General features: G+C 42.2%; 2 protein-coding genes across 2 annotated transcripts in view; one reads left to right on the top strand and one right to left on the bottom strand.

Moving 5' to 3' along the window:
* Positions 1-6,309: 6,309 nt before the first annotated feature.
* Positions 6,310-18,425, top strand: PGRMC2 (progesterone receptor membrane component 2). Its single transcript, XM_061992095.1, has 3 exons — positions 6,310-6,683; positions 16,325-16,480; positions 17,212-18,425. Exons 1-3 carry the CDS (start codon positions 6,317-6,319, stop codon positions 17,307-17,309), a joined length of 621 nt encoding a protein of 206 aa, XP_061848079.1. The 5' UTR covers positions 6,310-6,316; the 3' UTR covers positions 17,310-18,425.
* The window catches only part of LARP1B (La ribonucleoprotein 1B), a 35,792-nt gene continuing 32,763 nt past the window's right edge, over positions 18,255-21,283 (bottom strand). Inside the window, exon 21 of the transcript XR_009818391.1 lies at positions 18,255-21,269. The gene's annotated coding sequence lies outside the window, so the exon portion shown is untranslated. The remainder of the gene's footprint in view (positions 21,270-21,283) is intronic.

Below are 21,283 nucleotides of genomic sequence, written 5' to 3'. Positions count from 1 at the left end.
GCAACATATCAAGAAAAAACTTATCTCCCAAGCCACTGGACAGATCTTATCCCCAGGCTCCTTGCTACACTCTTATGACTGTGTAACATTTTTTTTTCTTGTGTTCTTTTATGGAGATCTGCTAAACAATATCCTTCTACACCTCTTATGTAGTATCCAGATTGCCTGTTGCCACAAAACAGTGAGCTTATACAATCTAGTGATAGACATGGGCATGTCCCGTAAGCATGTAGGGTTGTTCTGGTTTAGGAACAAAGGACCATGATCAGCGATAAGTGCCAAGGGCCTCTGGAATGCCCTAACGACAGGGAGGGCTCAGTTCCCACTTATGGTCCCTCTATGGGCAAAATAGACAAGACTACTCAACTTGGGGAAGAAAACAGAAATTAATCCACCACTAAAGACATAAAACCAAAAAAACATAACAGAAAACAACAGAGCAATACAGTGATGAAGAGTACAAACAGCCTTTTAAGACCACCTTCCCCCCACTCCTCCTCCTTCCCAGGCTCAGAGTCCTGATTCCGGTGTCTTATCTCTTCCCCCACTGAAGAGGGGCAGGGAATGGAGGTTTCAGTCAGTCCTTTCCAGATGGCTCCTGCTGGACTCCTTGCTGATCCTCCCTGCTCCAGCGCAGGGTCCCTCACAGGCCAGGCAGCCCTGCATGGGCAGCTCCAACGTGCATTCATCTGGAGGGCTGCAGCTCCTCTCCGCCTCTCATGTGGGTCTCCAGCATGGCCTGTGCCATGGGCACCTCCTCACACAGTCTCTCGCCCATCTGTGTGCACTCACCTGGAGCTGCTGGTGGCTCTCAGTCCTGCCATTGCCCTCCATGGGTTGCAGGGGCACAGCCTGCATTCTCGCCACGGGTTGCAGAGGGGTCTCCAGTCCAGCGCTCCTCCTTCCTTCCTCCTTCTCTGACTGTGAGGTCTGCACGGTCACCTCCATCTTGTACCACTCTTACACCTCCTCCCAAGCAGTTCAAATTCCTGTCCTTAGTGATGGCAGAGGTGCCAGATTGGCCTGGCTAGGCTGGAGGTGGGTCCAACCTCAGAGCTGGAGGATGTTTCAAGAACTGCTTACTGGGACCAGCACTGCAGGGTTACCAAGCAAAAGGCGGATCCCCACAAACCCATGACAAGGGTCAAATATGAAAACACAGTGCACTGTTTATATTGAAAATCTGCCTTCTTCCCTACAAACAGCTGTGCCCAAGGCCTTCCTGGGTACCTTCTCTGCTGTTTCATTATAGCCTAATCACTGCAATTCTGAGGTTACCATTTGAAAACACAGCTGAAATCATCCAGTTGCAAATGTCCCAAATAAGTTGTTTTGTTAAATACCTGCCTTTGCAAATGCACAGGCATATGTTTTTTTAAGAATTATCTATAGCATACAAGTCAGTAACTTACTTGACCAGCTTTGCAATGATATATGTCAGAGCTCCTGTGAGACCAAGAGCTGAGAGCCAGAGTAACCCAAGCTTTTAATCTTTGAAGGAAAGCTGCTCCCAGCTTCTACACCAAGCTGAGCTCCAGTTGCAGCTCCAGCTCTGTAGCAAGGCACCACCAGATACTCATCTGAGCAGCGTTTGACTGGTGCTTACAGATTTCTGCTGGTCCTAGTCTGAACTAGAGAGAATTTTCTGTGAAATACACTGTTAGATAAAGTAACTTTTCAGTGGATGAAGAAAACCAATCTGCTTTGTTACAGATTAAGTTAATCTATTTCTGCAATATTATGGCCAGCACTTCAGATATCACAACATTTACAACCACTAAGAAACAAGAGTTGACTTGTCACCAATGAAAAATTGAGCCCCGTATCATCAACATGAGAAGATAAACTCTGTCCTAGCCCTAACAAGCACAATGGGTTGATATGAATTTTGCTATAAGGGTATCCATACTATATTTTTAAGTTTTTCAAAGCAATCAATGAATAACTTGTATGTGTTCAGTATTCCTTCATGAAAAGACCCTGTGACATGAGATTAAAACAATTATAGATAGGTCTATATGTAGCATTTCAAATAAATAGGAAATAAAGATGTGTTAAAACATGTAGGCAGACACCATTCTGAAATAAGACAACAAGCATTGCATTGACATCAGTAAGCATTTCTAAGTTGTATCAGCTTTATATAAAATCATCACTGCGTCTCATACTTTAAGCTGGGTTTTAAAAATATCCCAAATCAATAGAGTCGATTGATTATTCTGCTTTTCCAAATTTACTGAGACATCCCTCCAGTCCATCATACTCAGTTCACATCCTAATCTGTCCTGAACATAGCCCGCCCTTGTATAATAAGAGATGCTTCCTTAGCTTCAAAATCAACAGAAAATAAACTTTAGCCATGACAGTGGCTTGTATCAGAGCTCAGTTTTGGTTTGTAAAGTTGTGCCCTTATTGTGCTTTTCACAGAGTTCAGTCTTCATGCCAGAGACTGTAACAAGCAGTGTTTGAAAAGAAAAAGTAAGGAACATAGCTATGAGTTGATGCGTTCTCCTCCTAATGGTAAGGTCATCTAGAAGCATCCTACCTCCTCTTCTCTAAAAAGAAAAAAAAAAGAATTAGAGAATTATTTTATGTGGAGCAAACAAAGTTGGTGGCAATTGTGACATTCCTAGGACAAAGGTGCAATAGTCGGTCATAGTAAAATTGACACAGTATAACACAGATGTCTCTATTCTGAAGGAGAAAATGCAGATGGATGTAGAAGAATATTGAACATTTAACACCAACGAGCAAGTAACTTTAAAAGATACTACTGTTTTTTCCTTGTTGCTAGAATGAATAATGTCAGATATGACACAGAAGTAAGTCAGTGGCTATTAACCTTGAAAAAAATGAAGGATAAACAAGTAACAATGATGAGATGGCATATGTATATAGCGATAAATTATTCATTTTCTAAGTACTCCTCAAATCTAGATACTGCATCAAAACAAATAACCATGGGATCATGTAGCCATTTCAGTTGGAAAAGATCTTTATGAGCGAGTCCAACCGCTAACCTTACACTGTCAAGTCCACCACTAAACCATGTCCCTAAGCACCTAATCTATACCTTTTAAGTATCTCCAGGGATGGTGACTCCACTACCTCCCAGGGCAGCTCATTCTAGCACTTAACAATCCTCTTGGTGAAAAGTTCTTCCTAATCATAATTACTCAAGAATAACAAAAGCTATAATATATGTTAGAAATTTGGTAATGTTTTTTCATATGTTTTTTCAGGGCTTACTAAGATCTTTATGGGAAACTCTTCAGATTCAATCCATAAAAATTAATTAGCTATGCATTAATTTCAGAATTGGGAAAATTCTGAAGGGCTTTTCCCACAGGTAACCCAGAATGCCTACTTTTCCTTTCATTCCTCTAATCATATGGTTGTAATTACTCCACATTTACAATTGTATACATCAGCAATACCTGGAATCCCCAATCACGGGTCAGGATCTATGACAGTTGCTTGTCATTTAGATCAAAATGAGATTTGTTCCCATCAAAAGAACCACTAAGTGCACATGAAAAAGAGCACAAGAAATCCAGTAATGCCAAGACTTTTGAGGACCTTACCAGTCAAAGGTTTATAGAACTTAACTTTTATACTTTACAGACTTTTTTGTCTTGGCTAAACCAAAAACAGCCAAGGAAGAAACAGTGGATACAGAGTTGAGAAACTGGATTTTTCTGGCATTTTTCTGGCAGGTAAAGCTAACAACAGAGTTACAAAATCTAACTGAATTTGAAACTAGCTTCCAGTCTCAAGGTTGAAAGATATTTGCTTATTGTACTTGAGTTAGCAGATCATGAGTGCCTAATGATGGTGTTTTGGCACTGAAGATGCCTGCAGCTGCATGAGGACTTTTAACTTCCTTGGCACTTTGTAGACTTGTCCAAAGTGTTCACTAATGAGGGGGCAAAAAGCCAGTGCTTCTCCAGTTCGGAACTTACGTGTTTTCAGGGGCTTCTATCTGCCAGTTTGAAATGTTCTAATCCAAGTATACATTGTATTCTATTCTTTTTAATTTATTTGTCTATTTTCTAGTGCTCAAATTCTTTCAAGTAAAGTTCTTCTAAACTAGGTCTTTCAAAGAATTTCATTTCCTTAGCATGGGTTCCTGCAACTCCTCTTGGCTTCCAGTTCCTATCTGGAGAACCTAAACTAGCCAACTTTTTGTTGCACTAGACCCAGTGCTCACAGAAATAAATCGAGGTCTGCTTGCCAAGCCCAGGTAACAGTATCATCTCTTAAGGCGGCACTCAGAACAGACAAATGAAGGATCAAATGCTTACAGTGGTAACCCTGATTTCTGAAAGCATTCCTTACAGAATATAGCAGAACACTGCATTAACGCTGTGGAAAACTATGTGCTTTCAAAGAAACATCAAGGATCATTTAGCCAGTATGTATTAGTTTAGAGACAAGATCTTGGCAGGAAGATGGGCAAAAGTGCTTCACATCTCTTACCACTTGTTTTCTCAATCCATCTTTAAAATACAAAGGAAGTTAAGAGAACATCATGAGATGTTGTGGGAAATCTAAACTCATGAGGGAAACAAAACCAGAATTGAAAATGCAATCCTATCTTTTTCTGACCTGCATCACAGTTGTGCTCAGACAATCCAAACACATTACGATTCTGTGATAAAAACTGTTTCAAACTACAATCAAGCTGTGACTTGAGATAAAAGGACTTTCTTAATAGTGTTTACTTAAGAATATATTGTGTAGAGCCTGCTTGGCTGAGAGGAACAGTAGTAGTATCTTAATTTAAGTCTTTAATTGACAAGAACTTCATCTTGTTTCCTCACAGAAGTAGTCATTAGTGGACTGGCTCAGAAAGCAGAAAATGAAACACCTAATCGTTACACATAGCATTGAAAATGCAGAGCTTTATGTAAATGTTAAGGATCGTTAATGTTATTTTCCACCAGCTTTGAGTCTCTTGTGCTGTTTACTAGCTTTTGTGAAAACATCTGAGTTTTTCAACATTTGCTGCCGAGTTATGTAGCTGTGAACTTTTCCTATGGGTGATGATATTAGGAGTTGATGATATTAGGCAGCACCATTCAGTTACGTGGAATAACGTGGCTTCCCAAGTCTGAAGTATTCCTTGTACCACGTTCCAACTGCAAGGAGAGCGGCTGAGCTTGGCTTATGTTCCCTAGGTGCAATTACTCTTTAGTATCATTTTATACGACAAACAGTTTTTATTGGGAACACATTCACAAGATAAGAGGAAGCTTAAATTCTGCCCAGGTCTTTGTCTTCTCTCGAAGTACGTGTCGTCCTACTGAGGTAGTCTACATACACCTCTCCTTGACTTGAGCTTTAAGTGCTCACGTAACCAGGAAAATTCACTCCTGGGCATGGGCTTTACTTTACAAGATACGCTAAAGCCATCTATGTCCTGCCACTGCTGTATTTCACAGCTCAAGAGTAATCCTAGTGGATTAGCCTACTGTTAGGGATCATCCTGTTTTCTGACAGAAAAAAAAGGAAGGGTATATTTACCCTAATCGGTGAAGTGCCCCTGAGCTACCGCCAAAGGTTTCCCCTCCAAGCCTGGCGGCTGCGTCACGCCAGGGTCACGCCTGCGTTCACTCAAGGGGACAGCAAAACCACCGCCGCACCAGCGCTTGGAGCGGACGTGTCGCTTACTCAGCAACCGCGGAAAGGACACTGCACAACGTGGCTGCACCACGATGGCCAACGCCGCCGCCCTTCGACCCTCTCCCGGCGTCAGATGCACGCGTGTCCCTACACCCCCTACCCCCCCCGCGGATCTAACGCGCCGCCCCGCCGCCCTCAGCGACTGGCAGCCGGTGCGTCGAGCCCCGCCGCCCTCAGCCCCCTCACACCGCGCCGCTGCCTCCCCGCGCTCTGCTTTTACTGTCGCGGTCGGCGGTGCCCGCTCACTCCTATAAAGAGAAGCGAGGCGGCGGCGGCGACGGTGCCGCCCCACAGAGCTCCAGCCACCGTCCATCCCCCCCCGCCCGCCCGCCGGCCCTCTCCCGCAGGCTCCCGCCAACGCCACCTGGCCGCGCAGCTGGCCCGGCGGGGGCTCGGCGCACGCGCGCTGGCGGCGGCGGCACGTCTCGCGAGCGGATGGCCGTTGGGCTGGCGGGGCGTGTCTGCACCCCATTCGCCCGCGGGCGCGAGCCTGGCGGGGCGGGCCGCTTCTCCCGGCCACCAATGGGAGCGGGCGGGTGGCGGGCGGGGCAGCGGCGCGGCGGCCCCCTCGCGGCTCTCCAGGCGCGCGCGGGGCGGGGCCGTGCGGCGGGCGGGCGCTGGCCTGGCAGTGATGGCGGACGATGGGGATGCGAGGCTAAGGACTGAGGGGAACGACGACGGCGGCCGGGGGGGCAGGGGCGCGGGGGAGCCGCCGGCCGGCGCGGCGGCGGTGGTGGGCGGTGAGATGCTGCTCAACGTGGGGCTGCTGGCGCTGGCGCTGCTGGCGGCCTACCGGCTGTACCTGCGCTGGGGGACGCGGAGCGGGCCGGGGGGCGCGGCCCGGCAGAGCCAGGCCGCCGCTCTGCCGCGGATGAAGCGGCGGGATTTCTCCCTGGAGCAGCTGCGCGAGTTCGACGGGACCCGCAACCCTCGCATCCTTCTGGCTGTCAACGGCAAAGTCTTCGACGTGACCAAAGGCAGCAAGTTCTACGGGCCCGGTGAGAGGCCGGGGCCGGGGGGGGGCTCCCTCGGCGGAAGCCGCCGTGCCGGGCGGGGGCCCCGCGCCGCCCCTCGCTGCCGCCCGCCGCCTTTTGGGAGGTGGGGGCGGCGCCGGGGAGGACGGCGGGGACCTGTAGATGCGGGTGTGCCCCGCCGCCTGAGGCTCCTTGCTAACGGCACACGGGCCTCTCCCCCACACCTGGGGGGCGGTGGGGTTCGCGAAGGCCTCGCTGACTTTCGGCGCTGGTGGCCTCTCCCGGGTTCCTGGGGTTAGGTCGGACGGAGAGACCCAAGCTCGCTGTCTCCACGCGTGACAGGGACGCCGGGTCCCCGTTGTGGTGTCAGGTGGAACACAGTCCTGCAAATCGCCCTGGTCGCGGCGGTCCGCAAGCCATTACTAGGGAAACATGCCTGCTCAGGGTCTAACGGTAGCTCTAAATTGGTGCAGAACGGGTCTGAGTTCTGCTCGGGCATCTGTCACCTGTCCATTCTCCATTTGCCCAGATTTGGATGTGCAATGTTTAATTTTTTTTTTGTCTTCTGCCTTTTCTAGTAGGTTTCCCAAGTGCAGCTGAGCAATGCTTCCATCATTCTAGCTCTTATAATTCAAGAAAGAAAAAAACCCATCTGGTTACTTATTTGGGTGCAAGTGCCATATTTCAATCAGGATAGAGGCAAGCAGGGAGAGCTGGGTGACTGATATGAGAAGAATGCAGAGATCAACCCAATCTCTTAAATAGAAAGACAGTACGTTTTTTTTTAAATTTATACTTCAAAGGTTCAGAAGAGTATGCTTTAAGTATGTTATGTTCCCAAATTCACGTTGTAAATTGTGAAATTGCAGCAGATTTTCTTGTAATAGATAATGTCCTTAATAATGAGGTGGATAACCTTACTGGGGAGTGCTGTGTTCACATCTGATGCCAAAGGAAATGAGGGTTATGGTTGCTGATAATTCTCTTCCTTAAACAATGGTGGTTTGGAAAACTCGATCTAATCAAATTACAGAGGAGTTTTCATAGTAGGGATGTAAGTGTCCTTGCATGAGAGCTGGAAGAGAGAGAGAGAGGATACTTTTTGCTCCCCCAGGAAATAGTTCAAGTTAAGTAATTACAAATTTTTAATAATCTTAGGTCACAAAAAGAACAATACAGAACAGGCACGTTAAAAGTCTTTGGTTCTTACCAGGGAACCAAGAAGCAGCTGTACAGCTGAACTGGGCTAGTATTTTGTAACTGTTGTAACCCTCAAAGTTTGTGATACTAGCTCTGCTACCAGTTGCCAAAATTGAAACTGCCATTATGGAATCAAAATGTTTTTCTGACTGGGTACTGTAGAAGTTAACAATGGAATCTAAACTACCTTGCTATGCCTTTACTTTTGACAAGTAAAGCTGACAAATGCAGTCTGTTGTGCTGCAGCTTTCATGACACTTATTCAGGCTAGTTCTTTTATCTCTCCTACTTTTTTGGTTTTTGAACCGAGACCTATGTGCTGCTATAAAATGCAGGCAATATCTATGCTATGTGAAACTTGAAACACCAGTAAGTTGACAGATTGCTTCATAAATTACTCCACAAAATAATACTGAACTGCAATCTAAACATTCGCTTAACTGTTCTGTGTATCAAACATAAATTTTATTTTGGACACTCCATGTAGATGTCATCATTGGTTCATCACCAAACTGTGGAGGTCTATTATAGTGAGCAAGCTAAAGCTTTATGTTTTGGGACATCAGTCTGCTTTCTGGGTAACTGGCAGCAGCAGGTTTCCCTAAAGCAGTGCTCCCAGTTTTTCATGGAGAGGGACAAAGGCTTTTTCTTTTTTCCCCCTGTAGTAAAAGATTGCTCACAGCAGTTCCCTGTGGTAATTTTATGCATGAGAGCAAGAGAAGTGCAAAGCACACCAGCAGAGCCATGGACAAATTTTATTTAGCAGAAGAAGCAGTTAAGGGCACTGGCTTTCCTCACATCTCAGGCTTGGACTCTGAGCCTTTTGTACTTTGTTGAGGTGCTGATGCAAAATAGTGCTTCAGCTTTGAAGGCGGCAAAAAGCATTGGCTGAGGGCTTACTATCAAATCTCAAGTATGGCTTGACTGCTGGGTTAATGTTGAGTAACAAGGCTGTCTCAGAAGTCTTCTGCTGGCTTGAAATTAGAGTCTGTTTTTTTTTTTTTTTGCCCTTTCAGCGTAGTTTGGATGCAAAGATATTTCTCATTTTTCTACTTACAGCAGAAGGCTAAAAATGCACACAATTGTCATCTAGGCCAGATTTTTGTCTAGCAGTCTCTGAGATTCCATTAAGATTCCTACCAAGCTTCTGATTTTATTAGAAGCTATTCTGTTTGGTCTGTTTCATTGAAAATGCTCTCTTTACTTACGTGCAGTTAAGATATTTTTCAAAACTGGTAGGCTGTTGAAGTTATCCCTTCAGATAGCCATGACTGAAAACTTCAGTTTTTTGGACATTCAGTCAAAACATTTTCCAGTGTTTTGTTCGTTTGTTTTCTCATGTTGTCTTCTTTAAGCCTCCCACAATTTATTTCATTGGTATCCAATTAGTCTTTGGTATGTCTAATGCATTTTAGCTAAGAACAGGGAAAGATTATATCACACATTTAACTGTCTATATGTCCAAAAATCACTTGGCTTATGTTGAATTCTTAACCTAAAACTTTGCTTGCCAATTTTTTTTCCCAAAATGCTGCTTCCTGGGATAGTTTTCTGTCTTGCAAGTATACCCTTTGTTTCAACACTTCACTTTGAGTTGTATTAAATATTTAACACCTCTATTTGTATTCAAATGATTAAGTGTCCTAGAATTCTTTGCTTGATTATTAATTTCATTTAATTACCTTTTCTTTTATCACCTACAAACTCTAAAAGAAAGAAAATAAACAATTAATGGCTCGCTATTAAAAATGTCATGTAAGTAGAATTTCAAATAAGCTGTTTTAGGGTGATTTCTCCATCATGATCACATCTCATTACTTAGAGTCTAGTGATGAATACCTTTAGTCTGTGTTATGTTGGTTTTATGTCCTTCTAATGAGAGAAGGGTTTATCACAACATTTAATTTGATGTTTGCTTATGTCGAGATCCCTGGTAGCACCTTAGTCAATAGAAGAGCATAGTAAGAGTTAAAAGTACCTTAGTATTTATCATTTAAATTGGTATGCCAAGATGATGCTGTATAAAGGTTTTGATTAACTTAGCAAATACTTTCTACAGTTATGAAAAATGCAAGGCTTTGAGCATGACAAAGCAAGACTATATGCAATCCAGTGTATACAACTGTGCCACATCACTTCTTGGTTCTTAATGTTTCATGATTTAAAAAAAGAAATCAATTTGCTGACTTTCCTTCGCTGCAATACATTGTCACTGTCAACTCATTTCTCATCCTACTCTTGTCTTTCAAATTGTCATGATGATTTTGGCTTTCTAGATTGCCAAGAGGAGTACATTAGGCAGTAGTAGTTTCTTCTACAAAAATTTTCATCGTCATTCATTTTTCCTGAGGGGAAATCTACCTTTATTTTATGTTGCAAATCCAGATAAGAACTAACAAACAGCTGTCATTTTTTCCCCCCTCATTTGTATAAAAATTCTCTGATGTTGTTAGACTTCCTTTGGAATTGAGTGCTGTAAACTTAATTTTGTCTACTTACAAAAGATAACACTGATGCCTTTTGATACATCCTTTACAAGGGTGTGTTTGGAGTGAAATGTTGCAGGAGGGACATCATATATGCTGTGTCTGGAGAATTCTGTTAAGGGTGGCCTTATCTTAAGAACACAACAGGCTCAGGGTTTACAGATAAGTACAGAGGATAAGGCGGGGAAGGGAGAAAGAAGTGTTTCCTGTAAGATCTTCTCTCTCTGTTTTTGATGGTTGTCAGCTCTTTGGTAACTGTGTAACGGAGATGCCTCTCACTCTGGGACTCAGCTTTTCAAAGAAACACTGTTTCTGGATAAAGAAGCCAAGTGCCTACAGAAGCAGTAAAACTGAAAATGTGTATACATGCGTATCAGCAAGAGATTGTTTCTGTACTCCTGCTTGAGGGGAGTAGTGTTGTTGCTGCCAGGATGAAGGGTTTCTTCTAACCTCTCAGTCCATGTTTGTGGAGAGCAGAGGTCAGTAAAGTGGGCCTATGCTGGAGGATACATCACACCGACTCCTCTGCTTCTGCTTTGTGCATCTCTCTGCTCTTGTGTCTTTTTTTTGCCCCCTTTTTTCTTCTTTACTAACCTGAATATAATCCTTAAAATTGAACAACTGAGTGTTTGATAAAAGGTTTGTGTAAATTTCTAGTTCTTTTCTAAAGCACTCAGGTTCCAGTCACCTGAGGTTTGAGGGGCCTGGTCAAGCAAGTATGCTTAAAACAAGATAAATTAGGATGCAAGCATGGCATCATTATTAATGACATATGGATGTTAAATCCAGTACAGAGCAGTGTCATTCCTTCATTGAATCAAACACCTGGCCAGCAGCATTTGTCACTAAGGCAAAATGTAGGATCTAGGTCCTTCTCAAATATAGGGCTGTCTTCCAGCTATCTCCTTGCTATGGAACCAGACTCTTCTAGCAGCGCTTGTTGTCTGGCGCTTTAGTTGAAATTGTGTCATTGATTCTTGCACTTTTTTTCACAGTTAAAAAGGAAGCCAGCAGAAGAGAGAACTGAGGCTCTCATGCCTAAGAAGTCAGGCTTAGACTTCTCTTTTCTAAGTAGTTCACATCTTAGCATGTAGACTTTCTGGATTGCTCTCCTAAGAACACTTACTTTCCATACAAGTTACAACTTAAAATCAACTTACATCTTTCACATAAATCTGGAGCAGTAAATTAAAATTTTGTCACCTTAGAATTCCTAGTGATAAATGTTATTAGAAAGCTTCTGCTTTCAAGCTGCCTCTCAACACAGCTTTGTCTTATTTTGTAACTTTTTCATTCCCTCATAAAAGATGCAACACTGAACAAACACACTTCAGGATTCAGATGGAAAATTTTAAATAGTGGAAATTTCACTTTGATTTGGAGTGGAACAGGTAGACAAAGCAGTAGAATAGAGCAGCTGCCAATAATGTTGTGGTCTATCTCCTTTTGTTCCCTTAACTTACATTGAATTAGAGATGAGTCTTTATTCTTGTCTGCAGTTTAAGAATTGTTGTCCGTGATTTTCTAAGCTTCAGACAAAACTGAGTTTTATTTTCAGTGGCTGCGTGGATGCCACAGCTGCAAAGAACATCTGGTATGCTTTGCATATTTGGTGTTTATTGACTACCTGAAGAAACCAATACTGGTTTAAAACTGAACCTTGTTAATCCCCGTTGCTTCTCCAGACAACTTGCGCGAACCTTGTGAGAATAGATGCAATCCTTAGATTCCAAACCACTTAGGCATAAGCCCACACATGGATCTCTGTTGCAGTCCCTGTGCTGACAGTTGGAGCGATCCAGAGTTTAGTGTACAGTGTTCACCTTCGTTACCAGAATTGGACCAGTAGTCTGGGATGTTCTGTAAAGCCCGAGGGGAACTGAAATGGTCAGACAGCCTCTTTGGTAAACCAAATCATATCTATGCAAAAGTTGAACACCAGCATAGGTTTTGCTAAACAGTTTGAAAATTGAAACACATGCTGTTCCAAGATGCCATTTAGCCTGTTTTAGAGTAAGTGACTAGAAGCAATGCTTCCAGATAAAAACTTCAGGTTGGACAGCTTCTTATCTCAATTTTTTAAATACAGTGCTTAAATGTTAAATTTATTTTTCCTTGCCTGCTTATATTTTAGAGTATCTGCAAAGAGAAATTATGTCTTCATTTGAGAACCAAAACAGGGCTAGGAGAGGTGCAGAAATCCCAAGTGCAGGAACTGGAAAGGCACTTCACTAGCTGAAGAGACTTTGTCAATTCTCAGTCTACCAAGTTCATTTGTGAACAAAGATGAATGTCAGGCTGGAACAAGATGTCAGATTCCTCAGATTTTAACTGGATTCTGAAAGAAAACTCGGACCTGCAGGTGGTGTGGATAGCAACATTTTGCATGCATCAGAGCTTGGAGAAGGGCATACTTTACAAAAGGTAGAGTAAGGTAAATGAGGACTTTATACAGGGAGAAAAAAGCAACATATAAATGCACAGGTGTGGAGATACTTAGGCAAATGTGTAGTCTTGGTAACTGGTCTCAGTAATAAAATAATCGAACAACTCTGAAACAAAGGGTTTTAATATGTGGACACAATGTTGGAAAGAAAAGCATTCTTCGAGGAACAAAGTTTTTCTTCATGTGAGGCTCATACCTCCATGTAGCCAAGTCACATGTTGCAGCTGTGTTTTAATGGGTTTTGACACTTCCCTGACTTCTCTTTTCTTGTTGGGAGATGCCAAATAGGAGCAGGAAGAGAGTTTTGGAAATAAATATTTGACTATGAAATTGGGTATTTGTGGGTAGGGTACAGCAAAAGAAAACCACTGCAGTTTTGTGACAGGGTCTCAAACAATTTGGTATACACCTGTGTGCTAATGCCATGTGTGCAACCTCCTCAGTATGCATATCGAGTCATGGTGCAATCAATTATTTAGAACAAGAGCCGGTCTAAATAGGTAGGCAGACAAAAGGAAAGAGGAGAAGGACTGTGGATGGGGCTTGAGGAGTAAATTGCACCTGGTCATGAAAGAACTCTGGGAGTATGTCTAAGATTGCACTCATGTCTAACTCAGAATCGTGTTCTTCAAGCATATTTTCTCCCCAGGGCTCTCTGTGCTGGCACATTCCTGGATGCTTCTCCAAGTGCAATGAAATCTGATTGGCAAAATACCTTTTTAAGACTGTTGCACCAGTATTTATACAGAAGGGAATAACATACTAGAACTTACAGCAAAACATCAGACCTGTATATTCTATATTAATGTAATATTGTACTTAAGCTCTGTGTAAAAGGATCTGAGTGGAAGCTTTAAATCTTGAAGCAGATTGCCTGTACTGAAATCTCTGAATTTTTGCGTTAGCAACTCTGCAAATTAAGGTGAAGCCAGGCTTGCACTTTAAAAAAAATAACATAATTCGATATCTGCCTTTTAATAAAGGATTAAAGAATGAGACACATTTCTGAGTTACATTTGCAGAGTTGGAATTTGAGATGCTGTCTACCAAGTCCAAAGGCTGTTTTTCACTAGTTAGTATTCTATTGAGTGCTTGGACTCTGGCTTCATGGTTCCTCTGAGACTCCTGAATACTTCTGTAGTAAACACACTGGAATGTTAACATTTATATTAAATTTTAGGAAAGAAAAAAGAACCCAAGCTCAGTATAATAGCACCTCACGTTGCAAAGTTTCTGCACATGTATTATAGTGATTAATCCTAATGCAAACTGATACATTCTTAAAGCATTCATGCTTTCAGCTAAGCGTATTATTGAGATATAAGGGTGCTCAAGGCTTGATACTGATAAATACAATGTAATTCTCTTTTTAATAGAAATAATTGGAATCAAGCTGGTGGACCCAAAGGTGGCATCTCGGCAGATGCTGTAAAACTCCATAAACCACAAAATGCAGGATACAAGGGGAACGGTGTGCTTCTTTAGTTAGCTGGAATTTTGAAAAGACATAATGCAGATAGCTGGTAGGGTTTATGGAAATATTTGTTTTAAACACTTCAGAGGAAGGAAAATGTGGGGACAAAATGCTGTCAGTGGGGAGGTAGCAATTTATAATTGCTCTTAAGGATTTACTGATGGTGTGGGTTTTTTGTAAGAGCGGTTCATAGCTCCTGTGTTCTTCATTCAGAGTACCAAAAACTACTACATCACTTGGAAGACAGCTGTTTTGGAGCAAAGCAAGGCTTTGAAGAAGCTCTGTGTTATGTTGTAAATGATGGCCACCTACCCTGTTTTATGGGAAATGATTGAGCATGCAAAATACGTAGATTATCTTGGTGTATAGAATTGATTTCAATCTCTGAATCCTGTTTTTCAAATAGGCATCTAATTCAGGAGTTCACGAGCCCTATCAACTTTGATTCTCTTAAGTAGCCTAAAAATAGTCCCTGATCCCAAAGAAGTTATCATGAATGTTGTTCCTGGAGCTAATTACCAAAAGGATGAGCATGGAGATGCTGTTAATCATTATAGTTGTCTCTTACAGCGAGACTTGTACGGTGCATGCTTTCAACTGATAGTTCTCTCTCCGATATCTACTTCTTGTGAAATTTTGGTTTTAAATCAGTTGGTTTATTTCCAGAGAGACAAGGGAGTTGTCTTTGGCATACAAGACACCCTTCTGTTATCAGGTTTGACTGTAAGCAGTGCCAAGAACTCTGGGGTGGAGAGACGACATCAGTGCTGGGGAGGATGTAGTTTCTTCTAATCCATGCAGTACTCGGGTTCCTTGCCTCAGGAGTTCTTCCTGCTGCATTCAGCCTCTGTGTCAACTCTGAAGTCAATGCCCAGCAAGAATCAGATAGGTGTGGTGGCTGGAGCAAGCGGCCTGGGAGGACACCAGCCTCTCTGGATGATTTCCCGTGTCTCGTCTTGGTGCAGAAGAGGTCTGAGGTGCTACAGCAGGCAATAGAGGGGGTGAAGGACAGTGTGTTGCCACTTGCTTGTGTTCATTCTTGCCCATGAGTGCTGCCTTTTCTTCAGGCTGATGGCCACTGTCGTCTTTTGAGAGGTAAGCCAGAGAAGGGTTCTGGCCTATTTATCTTCAAGTAGTGACCCCTCGTTAGAATGCTTTAGGCTTTTCCCTGTTGCTTAGCTGCTGCACTTATGCAGAATATTTTAAAATGTTGTTTTGTTTGGGTTTTTAATTGACCTGAAATAAGGTATTTGGTTTTAGGTCAAGAAAGTCTAAGAAAACAATATGCTTGAAGTTCTTGAGATTAATTAAAATTTGAGAAAGCCAGTTATCAACTTCCTTCTGAAAGTTGTTGGTTTGCAAATCATTCAGTTCTCTTTGTAATTATATTATTTGACAGTTATTGCTCAAAATTTTATCAGCACATTTGTGTTGCTTTGCATCCATCAAAAGGCACCAAGGAAGCAGTTGCGTTCCATTCTTAACATGAGGATTTGTGCAGTTTGAAGAACAATATAGGATAGATGTATGGGTAATCTGCTGCCCAAAATAAATTAGGTTATTTCCACAGAAGTAAGAAATGTGTTAGAAGACACACAGTCTGTCAAGTATGCAGAAAGTTCTGGTTATTCTACAAAAGTTTTCCACTTTAAAGTCCTATTTATTGATAAAATTCAATGGATTTATAATGAAGATTTCTATACAATTTGCTTCTATTTATGCCTGACTTGTAAATATACTGTGTTTTGCTTCATAGAAGTGCGTTTCTTTTGAATTCCAGCTTCCAGTCCCTTCGGAGTTTATATCAACCCATATGCATCATATGACAGGGATTTTTCCAGATTCAAATCTCTTTTCCTGGTTCTGCTTCTCTCAGCAGACTCTGTCTCTTAGTGATCCCTAAGACTGAATTGCAGTGCTGTCCAGTGTCGAACAGCCATGGCCTTGGGACTACTGCTGTTCCCATTGCTGCAGAAGAGTCAGGAGGCTTTGTAAAGAAATTACATTGGTCACCATAAACAAAGACTTGAAGGTATCAATTTTGTCTTTTTGTTTTCAGAGGGTCCATATGGAATATTTGCTGGCAGAGATGCCTCCAGGGGACTAGCAACTTTCTGTCTAGATAAAGATGCACTGAGAGATGAATATGATGACCTATCGGACTTAAATGCTGTACAGATGGAAAGTGTAAGAGAGTGGGAAATGCAATTTAAAGGTAAATTCTCAAATTAGCAGCACATCTTTAGCTTAAGGAAATGCTTTTAATAAAAAGAACTGATTTGGGCTTGGGGCAGCTTTTAAAGAGATGTTGACAGTAACATTAACAATGCAATGTAACTTTCTTGGGAAAAGAGCAGGGCTTTCAGGCCTTTCTTCCACAGAGAGGATTCCAGTATAACCCACTATAGCTTTTCCAACCTTTTGTTTTTATACAGAAAGGTGTTCCCCTCTCAGCTCTTCAGCACAGAATTTCACTCTGGAGTCTCACTGTAGCTTAGTTGATGGTATTCCTGCATACAGGTCGTTGGCTTTGGATGCCATGGAATTATGATTAGGACTAAGAGTTGTTTTGGCATGAAGAGTTGAACAAGTTTGCTCAAAATTATTTCTGAAAAGGATGGAAGTATGCCTCAGGGCGGGAGGGTGTCATTTTTTCACACGAATTGAAATCAAAACAGGAATTTGTGCTGGTTTTAACAGCAGCATTTTCAGCCCGTGTGATAAAACTTGCTGGATTAGCTGCTGGAGAATTGAAACAAAGTACTTGGAGTAGAGAAAGTAGCGAGATTGGTTTAGGAGGCTGAGCTTGCTGATGAATTGCCATTAATTTCAGTGATTCAGCTTCAGAACCTTAGTGTGTAGGAGAAAAAGTAAATTTGCAGCAGTGCAGGCTGACTGGCAAATGCAGCTGTGTTTGATTGTAATGAAATCATAAATCTTTTTCAGACAAATATGACTACGTAGGTAGACTCCTAAAACCAGGGGAAGAACCTTCAGAATACACAGATGAGGAAGATACCAAGGATCACACTAAACAGGAATGAACTTTGTAAACAACCAAAGTCAGGGGCCTTCGGAACTGCAACCTCTTATTCCCCATCACAGAATGTCCTGCATCTTTGGGTACAGTTCATCTGCTGCGAAAAACATTCAACAGGTTTTGTACAAGGAAAATAATATACTCACAAATGAAGATTTGAGTACTAGACATTATTTGTGCTGCCAAAACGTTTTGTTGCAGTTTATTTGTAATGTCTGGTTAGGCTTCCTTAGTGAAGAGGGGCCAGGGATTTAAAGGCAGAAACGCTATTTCCTTTTTATCAGTAAGCTGAAGCCTTCAAATAGTCTGTATTACAAGCTCTCTAAAAGATGTGAGTCTTCAAGCTCAGTGGAAGGTTTGAGTCGTTTCATGTGTGTCTTCTTGAGCATTAAAGAAAGATATGTTCATGTACATCAGTATCAGTAGGTTAGACTACTGAAACTGGTGTTAAAATGTGAAGTTCCAATTTTGTTTTGTTATGTTGGCGTTAGTAGCCCTGGCAGAATACTTCAGTTCTCTAAGAGAAGTCCATGTGGATTAGGATGGAGATAAAAATCATCCTTTTCTCGAAAGGATTGGGTAAAACCATTTCCTCTGCCACAAGTATTATCTGAAGCCTGCCTCTCCCCCCTTTTCCCATCCTCTAAATCAAATAAAATATTAATTGTGCCTTATTTCACTTACATAGACTTGAATTGTTTTAAGAGAGAGCCCCAAAATTGTTTCATAGTCACTACAAGCAGCATTGAGGCTGAAGTTAGAATGTTCTGTTGACTGGAAAACCTTGATGTCATTCTGTGTATAGAATGTAAAAGAGGAATACTCAGTGTTACTGCCATATGTTAATACTACATATACTTAAATTAGCAATGTGATGGCCAAATGCATATTCCCATGCTTCTTTTTAAGTAAGTACAAACACACGAAAAAAATCACCCTTCCTTCTCTTCCAGAAGCTGCCTAACTTTTGGGAGCATAGCCTTCACACCCTGGTAGAGTGAAGGGGCCTGCGCGCGTGCGTATGTGTGCGTGTCTGTCTGAGTGCAAGACTCAGGAGGGATTGTTTCTGCAGATATTGTAAATACGAGTACCATTTTAATAAAGCATGTACAATACCAAATGTGCTGTCAGACTTTATGTAGAAGCTGTTGAGCAAAGCTGGAAAATGACACAATACCAAGTAAGGGGAAGAAGTCTTGGATATGAAACATCCACCACTATTCATTCTGTTCCTTGTCCTTGTGGTATTTTTTTTCAAATCACAGCTTTTGAAGACTCTTCAAGACTCGCTCAGGTAAGCTGTATTTCAGAGAAGAAGCACGGTAGGAAATGGCATAACGTGCAGTAATAGGACAATGTCTCATGGCGCTAACAGGACAAGAAGGCTGGAGAACTATACGTGGGTATCACTCAACGTGTTGCAGAAACGTCACCGTCTGTTCTGCTAAATTCCTAAGGATAACACTATTAAGTTCATGACCTGCAGCTTTATGGCTTACCTCTGTACTTCCCTTTGCAGACTTCACCTGTGATAAGTCTACAGTAACAGATTTCTATATATACCTTCTGTTGAACTGTAAATTGTGAAATTCCAGGGATGACTACTTTTTTATTACTATTTTAAAGATTTATATCGATGTAAATGGAACAAATAAACAAATATCCTCTGTTGAATCATGTGTAACTTACGTGTCCTAGAAAGCAGATTGAATTCTTGCATCTCCAAGCTTGGAATAGCATAGTTCTATCACGGAAGAAATCCCAGTACAGGAGCCACTGCTCAGCTGAAGTTGGGCTCTGCTGGTGGGTTGGTGTACTGGCTGAGCCATCCCATGGGGCACAGGGCTGCCCGGCTGCTGCCTGGAGTCCAGGACAGTGCCGCTTCCCACGTAGGCGCTGTCCTTGTCAGCCGAGCGTTGGAGGCGCAGCCAGACTTCCCTTTGCACCTTCACACTCTTATGTCTGCTGACCACTTAACACGGCTGCAAAGCTGGGCGTGCCAGGGTAATGAACCACAACAACCTGTGTGGTGTAGATGGAGCAGTGGGACAAAGAAAAGCTTCCTCACATGGACTAGGAGCTAGGACTAAAGCACTGGTTCTTTAGGTGTATGCTTCACTAGGGAGTGTTTTTCTCTAAATCTCACTACAGACGATTCTACAGTACACTTCATTTACAGTATGCCTTTCCCTTGCAGCTTTTGTGCCAGCTGCTGCATCTCATCGTGACCCTGAGCTCTGCATGGCTGTAGAGCACGAGAAGCAGCCTTACCCACCTATTACATAGGACAACCCAATCAGTCGTTTTTCCCCAGGCAGCCACATGAAAATGCATGTCATGTGTGTTACAGCTTCCTTCTATTGCACAAAGTCATGGCCAGAGGTCCCTAACGCTTGCTGTGAGTTACTCTGCCCTGTGCTCACCGCGGTTGTTGGTATTGCTGTAGCATTAGCTGTTTATCTGCTGCTCTCTGGTTTATGTAGAAACTTCCTACTGGAGAAAGAAAAGGAGATTTGTATATGCTGTGACCTCCTAGTGCAAGTGCAGCCTTGTCCTTTCCCTTGCTCTAAGAAATGCTGTGAAGAAGCATCACAGCAAAGTTACGTGAAGTTTTGTTCTGTTGGGGTTGTGTTTTTTAAAAATTGTTCTAAAAGGCCAATGCTCAAATTTCTACTTTTATGATTTACTATTGAACAGCAAGATGTGTAAAGGATAAGTTTTGCTTTAGAGCTACTAATTGGTAACTGTGAAGGACACAAAACTTCCATGCTGTGGCAGCAAGGTATTAATCCTGTATTTTGATGTCTAGTGGGTCTAAATCACATTTCTCCTACCTACAAAGTCACTGGTGATTTAACACTGACAAGATAAGTGCTGTAAAGTACATTGCAGTCCTCATTTTTATACAAAGTTGACACGTACAAGAATATTCTAGAGGAACGTCAGCTCCATCAAAACTTCAGTGCAATTCATGTAATAATGTTATGTAAACATTCAACCTGTAACATCTGTGTCAAGCCCTTGGTCAAAATCCACTATCATCTAAAATGACAGGCAGTTTGATACTGACAATAGATTAAATTTTGTTTAAGCAACATGAGGGACGTGTAGTGAGTATTTCTTATCTTCAGCAACAAAATGAGATTTGTTTTCCTAGACTAGGCTCAGTGTTAAACTAGTTGCAGCAGTCATTTGTTTTGCCATTTCTGCCTCATTTGTACACCATTTACCAAAAATGCTTTATTGTGGCAGGAAAATTATTTTTAAACCTTCTTGATTCTTTTTTAGAAAAGTACCACATTATTTGAACATCTGGCCCTTACTCCTAAAGACTACAGAATAATCCTTTCACGTGCTTCTATATCTTTTCATTGAGACAGAGCTACTTTGCTCATGTTTACATTTTCTATCCTTCAGTCTCAGGCACAGCATGGAGAAGTCGTGTGGCACTCTGCTTCTGATCTTATTTCACTGGAGATATCTAAGCTATTTTCTAAAGTTTGAGGTATTTGTTTTTCTTCCTACAAAATCAGTTTGATTTTACTATCTTCACTGTGGAGGTCAAGGATAATTAAGCCTTACTCATGCTTTGTTTGAGTCTCTTTGGTAACTGTTTTCTCTGCAGTCAAGGGCTGTGAGGTTTTATTTCCTCCAGGAAACACAGGCATTGTTGAGTAAAATAGCACAAAATCTTGATCAAGACCTAGTACTTTGAATATAATAGTCTTCCTGGATCTGCTTTGGGGTTTGTTTTCATTATTTAGGACCAAGCTGTGTAGTTTTTCAGGAAGCACAACTAATTCAGCAACTGCATAGTGAAGTGTTGCTGAAATTCATTAATGGCTCTCAGAGCATGTTTGTAAGGAAGTCCTGGGGCCTTCCTGCAGTCTGGGGTCTCCCCTGGTTGACTGTTGCAGACTGAAGTATAGGCTGGCAGTGCTGTCCTCCAACTGTTCTTCTGGGCCTGAATGGAATGAG

Source organism: Colius striatus, chromosome 3 (genome assembly GCF_028858725.1).
Source record: "Colius striatus isolate bColStr4 chromosome 3, bColStr4.1.hap1, whole genome shotgun sequence".
Taxonomy (NCBI): Eukaryota; Metazoa; Chordata; class Aves; order Coliiformes; family Coliidae; genus Colius; species Colius striatus.
Note: the sequence above shows the minus strand (reverse complement) of the source record. Positions and strands in the feature narration are given on the sequence as shown.

Coding starts and splice junctions, on each gene's coding strand:
- PGRMC2 (XM_061992095.1), top strand. CDS start 6,317: ATGGCGGACGATGGGGATGCGAGGCTAAGGACTGAGGGGAACGACGAC. Junction 6,684..16,324: donor CAGCAAGTTCTACGGGCCCG/GTGAGAGGCCGG, acceptor TTTTGTTTTCAG/AGGGTCCATATGGAATATTT. Junction 16,481..17,211: donor GTGGGAAATGCAATTTAAAG/GTAAATTCTCAA, acceptor AATCTTTTTCAG/ACAAATATGACTACGTAGGT.